General features: G+C 40.3%; 1 protein-coding gene across 30 annotated transcripts in view; it reads right to left on the minus strand.

Moving 5' to 3' along the window:
• ANK3 (ankyrin 3) overlaps positions 1-14,454 on the minus strand; it is a 304,909-nt gene that overhangs the window by 51,390 nt on the left and 239,065 nt on the right. For 23 of the 30 annotated variants that reach the window (XM_050340346.1, XM_050340415.1, XM_050340406.1 and 20 more), the window contains 3 exons: positions 13,790-13,896; positions 6,750-6,974; positions 3,517-3,671 (listed from right to left, as the gene is read on the minus strand). In XM_050340346.1, the coding sequence (XP_050196303.1) occupies positions 3,517-3,671; positions 6,750-6,974; positions 13,790-13,896 (487 nt within the window). Of the gene's footprint in view, positions 1-3,516; positions 3,672-5,913; positions 6,013-6,749; positions 6,975-13,789; positions 13,897-14,454 lie in introns of all 30 variants that reach the window. The other 7 variants (XM_050340482.1, XM_050340462.1, XM_050340472.1 and 4 more) reach the window with 1 other exon arrangement.

Genomic DNA, 14,454 nt, shown 5'->3' on the forward strand with positions numbered 1-14,454 from the left:
CAGTGTCTTATCTTGCCATTCACAACACAAGGTTTAACAGCAATATGTTTAAAAACTTTTCCTGGAAACATGGCAAAATCACTGCAGAGTGACTTTAGGTGGTATTTTAAACTTCAGGTATAAACAAGGTCACACTCTGGTTTGATCTGTAGGTTCAAAGAAGTAGTTATGTAAAAACTCCTGCTTCCCATCTGAAACCACACTGTACAGCTGCAAGCATACTGCAGCCAAAAATATTTGCATTTCTTGGCTCACTCACTCATTTGCAAATGACTGTCAAAAGATTAGCTACCTCAGCGTGTGCATTTGTGCCCACAATTTGTCTATGGGTACCTCTAAAGGGTGCAGGAATGTAAAAAGAAAACACAAGTTATATCTAAAAGGAGCCTGTCTGAAAATGTATCATATTTGCCAATTGCAAGACAGAGCGCTTCTTCCTAAAAATAATAAATTTTAAAAATACATATATTTTACTTGGTTCAAATATAAATAAATGTAATGTGGCTGAGAGCTGTGAATTGCTGCCCTTGTGTTTGGAGACACACTCCTCCTATTCCTAAAAAGGCCAAGTTCCCTGTATTCCCTCAGTCCTATATTTGCCTAGGTACAGCACCATCCTTAAAATAAAATCTATTTAAGCAGAAACCTGGTTGTAGCAAAGAAAAACTGACTCTTTACATCATAGTTCATTGTTCTTTTATGGTAATAAAACAAAAATTTTGCTATTATTTAATCCTGTATTAGCCCTGAAGCAGTGCCTCCTGCTCTGGATTATTTTGGGTCTAAGATGAGGTTTTCCAGCAGATGGTGCTGCTTCCAGTACAGAACAGAAGGTTTCCAGCAGTCCTCATGGAGAGGGGAGCTTGATGTCCTTGCTCTCTCATGCCTGCTAGCTAAGTGGGAGAGCAGAACAAGAAAAACAAAATAGAGAAGAAAACTGCATCATTAAAAACTTGGAGCTGGGAATAAAGGTCTGATTGCCCTCCTTCACTACATGGGTAGGAAAGAACTAGTGATCACAGCAGGTCTACCACAGAATGCAGCAGCTGCTTTTAACAGAAAATGGGCACTCCTGCAGCACCCCATGGCACTCAAGAGATGATTATGCAGATGAATTTTCTCTCAAAGAAACACTGAACTTCTCTAAATGACTGTGTGGCTGCTCTTTATTTAAATTAAGTATTGCTTCTGCCTCCAGAGTTCATACCTGGAATAAAACTTCTTCCAAAGTTGTGGCTTCTGAAATGCAAGATACCCCTCTGGAACCAAGTCTAAGTGCAGTATTTTGTAACAAACCAGTAAAAGTTCAGGTGAAAAAACCCAGGTCACTCAATTCTACATATTTGTAATTTTTTTTGTCATCACTTGAAAGACCTTTTACACTGAAAAGATGTCATTTAACTAGAGGGGAATTTAGTCAAAACTCTTGTGCTATTTTAATGCAGGGTGGTTTTTTGTTTTATTTTCCTAGTTAGAGGAGGATTAAGCTAAAATTAACTGAACAAATAATGGACACAATGGGTGTGTCTGCAGTATTTTTTCTCCTTTTCCTCTCACAGATTACTGCCTGGATTTGTAAAAGCCATTCCTGAGGTTTGGCTTTTAAGGTGCCAAATATTTTCGCTCTAAGGGAATAATGTCCATCACACTTTCTGTGATCCACTGGCTGCACGTACACCCGTTAACCTCAAACAGCAGTTCCCCAGAAGGAAAGAGCCACCTGAAACCCTCAAGAGATCTGAAAGTTGTACTGTGGTTACAAATTATGAAGCTTATTATTTTAGGCTCTGAGTACCGAGGACTTCGTGCCCACCTCTCTCAAAGACTTTTTATTTATTGAGCTCTTCTCTGTAAAATGTCAATTTATCCATATGGCACCTCTGGAGCTCTTTCATAAGTGATGCAAGTTGGAGCAGTATAGTATTTTTGTGCCCAGATTTCCTACCCTGAAATCTTCAAACTCAGTTTGAAAAGAAAATAAGCAAGCTGCTGATGAGTGTTGACTACCTCACCACTGACAAGGCACCACTACTTTGCCCAAATACCAAATCATCACTTCAATCTCATGCTAGTGTGCAGAGAAGGAGGAGCAGTGGTGAGATTTTTCTTTCTGAGAGGCTGCAACTACTGCATTTGATCCTGAAGCAACTATAATTCCCCAGGCCATACTATCCTGGGCTGTGCTCAGTCTTTCACCTGTTCCACTGCTTTTCTTTTAGGTACTCTTCTGGGATGAGGGTTATTTTATTTTTCCAAAGTCACTGACAAAACATTTGCAGTGTTTCTGTCCTCCTGTTTGATTTTTTTAATCATATTTATTTGGAAATAAATAGCTACGATAGATCATCATGTAACAAGCAGATCTTTGCTGTTGCTCTGTGTTTTTACAAGGTGAGATACAGTCCAAGTATTTTGAAGTGTAAATACTACACAAGCCTATCCTGCTGTTCCCATTCCCACATGACCAGAAAATCAGTAAAAATGCTAAATTTCAGATGGCCAGGGAGACCCTCGCAGCAGCACTACTCCCCACATTCTCAAGGCTTGCCTTCAGCTGGGGCTGCCCTCTTCAAACAAGGAGAGGAGGAGATCAAAGGCAGAGTCTCCTTGCAGATACCTCCCAGAGCTGCCATCCACAGCCTGATCATTTCCTTCACACGCTTCTGCTGATAATGAAGGCACTTCCCTGCAGCTTGTGCCCCACCACACTGTGACTTTCTGTAGGAGGTTATCCAGAGAAAAATCCTGAGGATAAGCCCTTAGAGAAAACCAAGTTCAAACCTCAAGCTATTTTGTTCACACTGAGATGCAAAGGGCTAGAGCAACGATTTATCAGTGACTTTAAAATACTTGCTAGGAAAAGAAAGCAGTGATGCCAAGGAATCACTGCAGCCCCAGCCTGGCTTTGCCCACGATATGTTTTCAGGGACCATCTGTCACAGCATCTTCTGATGGATTGTGTACAGCTGGGTCCTCTCATCTTCTGGGACTCTCACATAAACAGCAACCTCCAAGCAAAACAAAGGAGCCAGAGTCCCCAGATGGGCATCAAGAAGGCAAGTTGAGTATTTGTGGGAGGCAATCTCTAACACCACTGTTTCAAAGAAGAATGCTCTATGGGCTGATGTCTGCATCTGTGGGAAAGCCTAATATAGCTGATATTTACACTTCATCACTGGTTTGGAATGACCTTCTCGTGGCCCTGCCTGAGCAGCTGAGACACACTTACCTCCAGCTGGGTGTTATTCTCAAACTCACGCTGTAAAGCAACTGTGCAACTTTGCATAAGCTTGGCAAGGCTTCAGACCAACACCTACCACTCATTTTAGGATGTCTCCAGGCCGCTGCAGAACAATTTCTTTTTACACCCTTTCCACCAGTTTAATATGGAACACACACTGTATTCCCCAAAGTCAGATATCCCCTGCACTGTTTTACTTTAGGTTGCTTTAGTCAGCTCGTGTTCACAAGCCTGCACAAAGGTAAGGCTTGCTAAAGCTTGGAGAAAATACTTACCTTCATCCATGCCATTGAGTATTTCAGTTAAGTCTTCATGTTTGCTGTCATATTGGTGCTCCTTCCACGTTTCCCCGTTTTCACTTCGAAGCACGATTAGTTCTCTTTCCTTTCCTCGCATTGATCCAAAGTGAGGGATTTCCACTATGACAGGGCTAGAGAAAAAACAATCATGTTATTTTTAACCCTATATTTCCCCACTGCCCTTAATTTCATATGGGTCTTAAGACTTTAAGAAAACTATAGTCATTTAAAATAGTTAACGCTGTTATGGTAAAAATGTTTTTAAAATTGCCAAAGCTGCACAATCCTTTATTGTTTAAACTGTAATTAACAGATAACTTGAAAAAATTAATATACATAGCTCATTTTTTGTGTAAATCTTTTGATCTGCTTCATGAAAGAAACAAAAGTGACAACTTTTGCTAAGGAGAGTTCTCCCCATTCATTTATCCCAGTATGTAGGTGATCCAACCTGCCTCCAGCACACGCAGCACTGATAACTTTTACTTGGCATTAGCATAGTCAAAATTCAGATCTGGCTCAGGGAGTTTGAAGGCACAGAGTCACTTCAGAAACAGTCTGGCTATCCAAATGCATGCAACAGCCATTGACTGTACAGGAACCATGCATGTGTGCAGATTTTAAACTAAGTCCCAAACTTTTCACAGCTCTCCCTGGCTCTCTGTTGATGCAGGTCCTGTGAAATAAAAGAGACTGTTTCTCTTTAGCTTCACTCTGGTTCTCATGCCCAGCATCACAGCTGCAACCTCTGCACAGGAAACATCACTGGGGAACCTTTAGATCCTTTCAGAAGGGATTTCTCTGGGTTAAACAACATCACAACCACATTTATATTAGTTACTGTCAAACGTTTCAGGGAGAAGGAAAGGGAATGAGAAGGTGGTTAAGAACACACCTATGTCACCAGACAATGTATCTTCAACAGAGGACTGCAAGTGCATTACTGAACAGTTTTTATGAACAACCAACAGAAACCACCATTCACTTCATGTGCCATTCCTCAACAAAACAGACACTTTTGCCAAACACTTCACAGGCAGGATATGCATTTTAAAGTATGCTAAGACAAAGTGACTGAAATCACACAGTAAGTGAACATTTATGGATTATGCAGCTTTAAGACATTTAAATAGACAGTATCATTATTTTCCTACAGAGGTTGTAAAGGATTTAACTGCTTTGTAATAACTCTGTTAAAAGCAGCGTCGCATGATGGGAGAATTACGCAGCATTTCTGTGGTACTGTGCACCTGCAAGGTGCTGGCTGCATTAACCAAGTACTTGAGCATGAAATCACAACAGCCATCATGAGGGATAATAAACTAGCTGGAAGTCCAGTTTTCACATTAAATACCAAGGGAGAGGAGTTAGTCTTTTTTTTTCCCCCATGAAAATAGAAAAAGAGTAATACATACATATTTTAGATGCTTAGATGCTTTCAGGAACACCCAGGCTATTACCCTAATCTCAAGTCCTTTAACAAAAAATAGGGATGTAGCTGCTGTCTCCCATTGTGCACAGCAAGTAAATTCCAAAAATTCAAATACATTGCTTAAGATATTTACTCTAGTTCAAAAAGAGTACAAACTGAAAACTATCACTGGAGTACAATCTTTGCAGGCTAATATTTCAGATACTGTCTCTGTAAATATTTAGAAACCACACAATTTTGTGCATGACATTTAACGAGAATACTCAGTGAGAAGGTATTGAACAGGTTTGGAACACCAAACACTCAGCAATATTTTGAAAACCTAATGCAATAAATTTCACAATATGGTTTGAAAACAACAGTCAAAAACATAAGGAAACATTCTTACATATTTAAACTACACACTGCAGTTCCTTTGAGTTGCATATTTGGTTTTATAAATTTATTTTAACAAGATGCCTCTTGCAGGTTGAAAATATTATTATTGCTCCAACCTTGCTGAATGAATTCATTCACTCAATAACGTTTTTTCTAAATAATCTTTCATAAATAGTAGACTTTATGCGGTAACATTTTACAAATGCTCTTCCCAAAACAGACTCACTCAAGGCCTGTAAATACCTTCTCTACCACAGGGTTGAACTTAAAGGACTGTCACTGTGTATTAAGATGTATTTAATGCAGTAGAAACACTTCAAATTTAAAAAATTACAAAAGCACAGAAGTTATGAAAGCAGAATGCTGGCAGTGAATTTTACATGCCTATAAGCACAAGGTAGTAGCAGAGCTATATTAAAATCAAGCCACTATGATTCTCTTTCAGTGACATAAATCAACTGAAAGTTTTGGAGAACTCAAAAAAAATAAAAATGGGAATAACAAAAAATTGGAAACGAAAGAAAAACTGTAGACATTCTGTATCTTTTCCGTACATATCCTACCCAATAAATTTTGTTCCTTGTGGACCAAGCTGCAGGATTCGGCTAACCATGCTCTCACCCTCATTTAGAGGGGGAGGAGATTTAGGAAGATGCAGTTTACTGAATAACATCCATGCAGCAGGAAGAGAAACGAGAAGGGGAAATTAGGAACAAACTGTCATTCCCGACAGAACCAGCAGTTTACACCAGGGTGCCACTAATGGTAATGAACAAAATTTATAATTAGGGAAAAAAAAGGCCACATCATAGTGGATTGTTTCCCCTGTTTTAAGCTTTTAAAAAGTCAGTCCCTAGCATTTATACTATTTGTACTACCACTGTACAGTAAGTGCTCCACCCTCACTCCAAGTGGCTTTTCTCCACAAGACAGAGATAAGCAGCTCCCAGCAACTCCAGAGGGAGCCCTGCACACACTGCAAACACAGCTCAATATTTGGGTCCTTGTGGGTGTCTTTAGGACACTTCTTTGTGACAGTGCTGTTTCTCTAAATACTCTACAAGCAAGGGGGTCAAAACCTGTGTTATAGGTGTGTGACTCCTCCTGACTTCCAAGGCAGGTTGCATGAGTAGATGAGGGCGGGCCCTTGCCTTTTCATGGCACTCCTTACCTTCCTCTCCATCCTGCAGTCATCCTAGAGGCAAAACTCCCCTTAAAATACAAGGGTACTTTTCTGGAATGAATGGCAGGTTGGCATTTTTTAATGTTTTAAGTTAAGTAGCCTGTGTTACATGCTCAGATGAGGTAGAGTCAATGTTTAACTAACTTAGACCCACAGGATAAAGGAAACGAAAGGTGCAATATGAGTGTAAACAATTCAACTCGTAGAACAACTCACCCTAAAAACTGTGCCCCTGCTGGCCCCATTTCTACCAGTCGACTTGCCAATCCTTCTCCTTCAACCATGGGTGGTGGGCTGGCCAGTTTGTGCCTCTTCACCAAGCGGCAGGTGATGCGGGTCGGTGCCGTACACTTGCGTGGCGGGATGATTATTCTCATTCCGTGGTGGCGGCTACCCCTCATCGAACCCCCACGTGCATCAACCATAAAACTAACCAGAAAACTGCAGGAGAAAGGAAACACGTCAACAAAAATAGTCACAAAACAAGCAGAAGATCAGCAAAAAAAGTCAACCACCACAGACTTCAAAACATGATTAGAAACATCTCCCTGATCCCAGTTTAAACACAAAGAACATGGAGATTCTTTTAAAGTTTATACTTACATGTTAACTATTGGTTATCAAAAGCAGGAATTGCTAAAGGTCTAGCAACATCATGATGAAATGACCAGGTGCTACTGGGTAATTTGGATTGAAAGAGTACACAAGTAGTGTATTAGTAGTGGCTTGTTAGGATTTTAAAACATCCCTCTGTTACCATTAGCTCTACTGTCCACAAACGAGAGTAATTAGCCTCACATGCAGAAAGGAACCAGAGAGTGTAGAAAAAGGAATATCAAAAATGCTTATTATTTGGGGGATCTCAGCCTTCAAAATCTCCTCACAGTCTCATCTGCAAACACTCCTGAGGGCTGGCAGAGCAAGTGCTGTCATCAAGGGTGACAGTCAGTCCAGGCTACTGAGGACTTCCACTGATGGGGAACATGAGTGACAACTATCAGGCACCTAACTTCCTTTAGTCTTTTGGTTCCCTGGAGGAAATCATGCCATTACTTCACTTTGAAGGTGATATTCATTAGCATAAGACATCAAAGAAAATTCCCATTTGCTAGTGTCATTCCAATGCATAATTTTCCATTTAACAACAGAAGAGTAAGAAACTATACTTTTAAGTGGCGAGTGGTATATTTTTAAATAAAATCCTTTCTGTTAGCAAGGGATTAATTAATATTAAGAATTAATATTAGAATAGCTTCTGGTAGAAGATGCAGTAACAGGCTGGTATCAAGAGGGACATGAGTTACCAACTCACTCCTGAAGCCAGTACAGTTTTTGTTTGTTCCTTCTGTATGATATGCACATCTGTCATATGGTTTCACTATTTTGAAGGCTGTTGCCAAAACTGCCAGCTCTTAAGAACTAAACCCTCACATGACTAACAGGTGAATCCATTAAATTTCCTGGTTCCCCACAATAAACTGAACTAAGGGTGTGAGCCAGTAGTCCAGGGGGGTTGTGAAGGTTCTTTAAAAAATCCCCAGATGCTCTGAAGTATGATTGGGAATTTGTGCAAGACCATTACATTTGCTTTTGAGACCAGCAGGATATCAAAAGCTGCAGCTTGGACAAGCCTGCAAATAAGGTGCATTCAGAAATCTGGCCAATGATGGTGGGGAAAATTTGCACAAAAGCAGGAGCATAATCAAAATTTGGTATTTAGTGGTCTGCAGGAGAGAAGCAAGTGGGGACACAAGCTGTAAATATATGAAGTAAGACAGAAATGTTGTCCCACTGAATTTCAGATCAAGAAATTGCTACATTGCCTTTCTTCAACTCAACATTCATCAGTAAAGATGGGGAGTTCTCTAAGATGATCCTAACCCAAATTTATCATTTTTTATGCCCCAGACATTTTACAATGCTGAAGCATGGCATTTCACAGTAGTTTTCATATAGATAAGTTGTATCCACGTTCCACATTTCTCTCCTAGATAAACATACTGTACACTCCAAATGTTGCCACTAGGGCATCCCAGTTCCTCATAAGAGGAATTGTTTCAGTGGGACAGGATCTTGGCTAACCAAGCACTTCCCATAAATACTGGATCTCTGTCAAAACCAATATGCTCCATCTTTAAATTATATACTCTATAAGTTATGATAATCCTAATATTTATGGACCACAAGATCTTAGATGTCTGTTAACTCTGTTTACCGAAACACTTCTCTGTTTGCTAACAGAAGGCTGTAGCAGGCAGAGACAGCTCTAGAGAGCCTGGACCTTTGGTTCCCTCTCTGAGCACTACTGGCCCTGTCAGCACATTTATGGTGCTCTTTCTGTCTGCCATTGCTCCATAGGGTGGATGGTGAAAGCCTGACGGCAGAAGGCAGATGCCACTGAACAAGTGGAAGAGCAGGCCAGTGGTGGGTGTTCAGAGCTGGCAAGGAGCCAGCCCATGACTAGATGTGCAGAGAGCTCAAGGCAATCCACCTGAATTTACCATGAAGCAAAGTAAAATATTAAGCAGCGACCCACAGCCCTTGGCCATCAAAGGGAGGATAACGAAAGGAATCTGCTGCAATTGGTGTTTGGTGCCAAAACCACCAAAATCTCGTGTCATGTGCATGGCTTCTGTCTGCAGAGAAAATGGGGCCTTTTCAGACTACATGGAAGTGTAGGGGGTGCCTGGCTGGAGCACCCCTTGGGGCTGATGCTGCAGCAGCTCCAGGGGGTCACATCTGGCCCATGCACCACGGAGGAGCTTCCTGGGAAGCTTGGCCAGGTTGTTCTTGGCCCAATGGCTCGGTACAAAGCAATTTTTTGGAGAGCTGCCTATCATGTACATGATTACAGGCTTGTTAAGCCATCTCAGAATTAATAATGAAAAGGAGGTTTTCATCTAATGTAAAAACGCCAAAACTTACACTCAGATAAGATGTTGTCTTCTGAATCCAAACTATTTAAAGGATGTGTGACAGTGTGACTTGTCAAAAATCTCTAGGCAGATAAATCTACTGACTTAAATTAATAATTAAAAAACCCCACCACAATAGAAATTAAAGCTAAGTACCTATATCAATCAGTCCCCAAGTTAACAGGAGTGTTTAGGCTGTAGATTTTAAGGTCAGTTCAGCCTTGGCAACCTGGAGCTTAGCACTGCTACTGCACACTGCTCACAGCAAGGGTAGATTAACCCTTCACAGGAGCCTGTGCCCCAAGGTAGGAACAAGCCCCTCACAGCTTTGGTGTCCCCACCACACTGCAGCCTTCAGTGAGGACAAAACTTGCAGCATGATCAGCTTTTATGCATATTGCTCCCATATAAAAAGATAATCATTGTCAGCAGCATATTAATTATTTCCTTGTTTAGTTTTCAAATTAGTAATTTACCATTTAAAACAATAACAATTCCAAACAGTATTTCATGCACTTTCTATCTAACATATTAGTATCTGATGCTTACCTAAATTAATGTTGCACTAATAATGGAAACTACAGTATGATCTCTAAAACACAAGGCTAAAGGCTAATGAGCATTTCTACTTGAATACATGGAAGGGATGAGGATATGAGGATGTGGGAGGATGCACTACAAACATCTACACACACTCTGTGGGAAAAAAGTTAAAAAAAAAAAAAAAGAAAAGAAAATGAGGATTCACAGAAAGCACAGAGTTATCACCTTGAATCATACTGGGGGAGTGGAGAGGAATAGCTGCAAAATAATTTAGAAAGCAAATGGGAAAATTAATGTAAGATAATTAGAGGCAAGCAACAAAAAATATCAATAATAAGTGCAAAGAAAAAGTAACAATCAAAAAATAACAAAAGCAACACATTTGAAGGCCAGCTTTAGAAATTATTTGGCTTTTGCTTCACAGATCATGACATATGTCATATAAAATATGCTACATATGGGAAAAAAGAATATGAAAAGGAGTGTTCATTTAATTAGTCAGCACAACTCCACAATTTCTCTGCAAAGTGCAGAATCACAGAGAGAAGAGAAAAGCATTTACAATTTACTTAGGTCACCAGAGAATTTATTGTAACACAATTTCTTCACTGAATTCCCAAAACATGCTCCACTGTGCCATGGAAAATCAGCACTTTTCTAAAGCAGTTCATTTTCCAAAGCATAATGTACGAATGTATGTATGGCAGGTTACTTGAAAGGAGTATCAGCCCATGCCATTCATTACACTGCTGTCAAAAATAAGTTCTTCTGTGTGTACAGGAGGTTGGTTGGAGTAAACCACAATTAATTTGATATATTCCACCTTGCAAGACTGGATCCAGTATTTCTGAGTTTCTCAATACGGAAGGCAGCGTGACACACTCATTTCCTTCTTTCAGATAAGACAGCCAAGGAGTTAAAAAAGGCAACACGGAGAGAGCACACCCACTTTTTACTTTGGGAAAGTTTCAGGACTAAGCTCATGTCTGAGAGGTGAAGGTCATTTTGGGAAGGGTCTCTACCCTTCCAGAGGCCTCAAGATTCATGACGCATTTCAATGTACTGCTTACAATGGACCCTGTTCAAAATATATGCTGGCAAAACAACTTATCTGAGCTCAAGAAGAAAAACATAAAACATTATCTTGGCTTGAAAAAAGGAAAAACCAGAAGAGTTGAAATTACTGCCAGCAATTTCTTCTTTCTTCAGCTTTCACTGATACGTTGCTGGTTCTCCACATCCAGCTCCCAAAATTCCCCTTCTGCCTCAGTTAAGAAATGGGAACAAATATTGGTGTTCTCTTCTGACAGTGGGTGAATGGGAAAAAGAGGGGGGACCCGAGGGAGCAGAGGAGCTCCCCAGCACGGCACATCAGGGAGCCCTGGGAGGATGAAGAAGGCAAAGAGTAGAGGGGTCAGACCTGCCTGCAGGGCTACCCAGAGCAGGAGGGCTGCTGACAGCAGGTGACCCCAGCCAGCTGTGCCCCTGGCCATGGCCACAGAAGGAACTGGGGACAAAGATGAAGCACCACAAAAAAGCAGGAAAGGAGTCTGCTTTTCAGAAACAGGCTGACAGAAGTGATGTGAAAAGTCACGATCCTCTGCATCCTGTGCTGAGGTACTGGAAGATTAGAAGGGAACATTTGCGGATTGCCTCTAGGTGAAGATAACAAGGAAAATCAAACAGTATCATATTATAATATGGGGCCACAACTGAAAAGAAAATAAACCGAGTGAAGCTTGTTGTTTGTTTGTGTTTTTTTCTTAACAAAGGAACTGAATCATCAGAGCATCATTTCTTATGCACTCGATATGTCAAATGAGAAACACGATGGGTCAGAAAAGCTGTACCTGTTTGGAAAAATCTATCTCCTCTCCCTCCCCTGCAATCCCACAGTTTGCTCCCCTGCTGCAGGTCTGCAGGGGAGCAGTCTTCCCCTCTGGGCAGCAAAGATCACCTCTACACTAGTGAGGACTCATGTACCAAAGGAGCAGATCTGAAGGAGTTGATATGAAAGATCCATTGCCCACAGAATACATGTTCTGGAGGGCTGGAACCATTAGTGAGCATGCTGAAGACCTAAGGGCAGAAAGTACTGCCCCAGAGGAGTGGCAGGATTCAAACATCAGACCTATTCTGTATCAGGATGAAAAGAAACCAGAAAATTTTAGACCAATCAATCTAATCTCAATTACCAGAGACATTCAGGAGTAAATTATTTAATGATCAATCTGTAAGGGCCTAAAGGATCAAGATAATGAATCAAGATACTACACCTCGCCTATCACCAGTCCTCAAAATAAAAACAAGCCAATATATCAGTGGCAAGAGTAATTCATACCAAATGAACCTGACTTCCTTCTTTGATGTGTGAAAGTACTGTCTTGGTACTTCAGGCTCAGAATAGGTAAGGCAAGCAGACTGTGGGATTGCTTAAGTGTGTTATGTGTGTCACAAATTACCTAAGAGAGCCAGGGGGAAAGCAGAAAAGATGTGCTGAAATGTGGAAAGCACTCCTGGGAGGAGCTGGGACATTTGAGTCTAAAAGACAGGATGACATGTCTTCCAACACAGAAAACAATTGTTAAGAGACCAGTAAGATATTGCTGTCCATGAGCACTATGGATATGACAAGAAAAAGGTTTAATCTGCAGCAAAGAAATGTTGACTATTAGAGAAAGAATATTGTAACAAAAGATAGTGAACTCCCGAAGCTGGGGGACTATCTCTTATTTTTAGTGATTATTAAGACATTAAACATATTTCAGGAATTACTTGCCCACATTCGATCCTGCAGTACTGCAAAGGGGTGGGCTGCCAGCTCTTGCTGACATTGTTCTGTGACAACCAACAGACTTCAGCTTCTCATACTGCAATTTCAGTGCTAGCACTGACCAAAAATGCAGCTCAGGACCAAAAAATCCACCACTGTGTAGACCTCCTTAGCAGAAGCAGGTGCTTATGTGTACTGTGGGACTATAGCTTTAGATTTGTGGGACTTGCTGCTGTATTGGAACTGAAATATTTTGATATGTGCTTCCCCCTTTTTATGATAAGAATGTAATTAGCCACAAAATGGGGAAGTAAATTAAAAAATATATGGAATTTTATGTCCTGATCTCAAAAATTAAACAACAAATATTTACACCAGACAATCTAATATGCAGAGATTCCTTAAACATTCATTTGTAAATTTTTATAATATGCATTCATCATCATTACTACTGCATTTAAATCAAGTCTATGTGGTACTGTCAAGAAGCATCTAAATTACAGTGATGACTCATAAGTAAACAAATAGTACCACTAAAATCAAACTACAGATATTGGAGACTGGGCAGGAGTTCGTAGGTATAAATAAAATAAGAGGTCAAATTAAATCCCCCCATTTTTTACTCTGTGAAGGAACAGAAAGCATAACATCACACTTCTGATTTCAGAGTGTTCAATAAATATTCCAAATAATTTAATGCAATTCAAACAAAATCAGCTTATGACACTTAAAGCAAAGCATAAGCAACAGAAAAAGCAAAACTGGACTATTAAAGAGAAGCCTGTGGGATTACAATGTTTTGGCATTCAGAAAATTAAGGGCAAAAGCAAGTTTTTGGTTTGATATGCAAGAATTTAGAGTGATTCCTGTTATTAAGCACCCTCCTTGAAGTCAGTGTGAATTTTGCCACTGGCTTCCAGTGGAGCAGGAGCAGGCATGTTATCAGCCACCACAGCAGGTTGTATTCTTTGTCTAACAATACACTTCCACATCTATAGATAAAGGAAAACTGTTAAGTGACCTACCCAGAATGGATGGGACTGGAAACAAGGTTAACATTGTCCAAGGTGTCTGCAGCCCAGCTATAGTGCCTGAGAGAATCAGAATCAAACTCCCTTTGAAACGTCAGGTGCTTCAAAACAAAATTAAAAAAAGAGACAAATTTAAATTTAAAATTAACATTAAAACACTTGTCTTAAATGCAAGCTTGTTATTATAATTCTATTAAATTTTGTCATTTGGTTGTTTTCATATAATAGCGCTGATAAATGATATACGCTGGAAATCCTGTAACAGTAACATGGAACACACACATAAACTCATGTCTCTTCAAACATTCTTTTTGCCCACTTTTCACACCTTTTCCTTCAGTTTCAACTATGTGTCTCTCCAGTATTTACCTACCTGTGTCAGGTTAAAAAGACTGAAAAATATATTACCATTTGTACTGCAATCATACACCATGTAGACAGGCAGTATAATATTCCCCCTCAGAAGATGCCATTGGATAGATCCTTGTTCAAGTAGAACCTGTGAATAACTTCACTGAGGGTTTCGCTGAAGCTGTGAATGCACCAGCAGTTCCCATTTGGGAGGGGAGTTTAGTTTGTCCTCATACACATACAGCCAACATGAGACCTGTTTTCTGGAGTGCCACTGCCCCTGCTCATCGCCACAAAAATAGCTTTAA

The sequence above is a fragment of the Myiozetetes cayanensis genome, unplaced genomic scaffold (genome assembly GCF_022539395.1).
Source record: "Myiozetetes cayanensis isolate MyiCay16 unplaced genomic scaffold, myiCay2020 scf10, whole genome shotgun sequence".
NCBI lineage: Eukaryota > Metazoa > Chordata > Aves > Passeriformes > Tyrannidae > Myiozetetes > Myiozetetes cayanensis.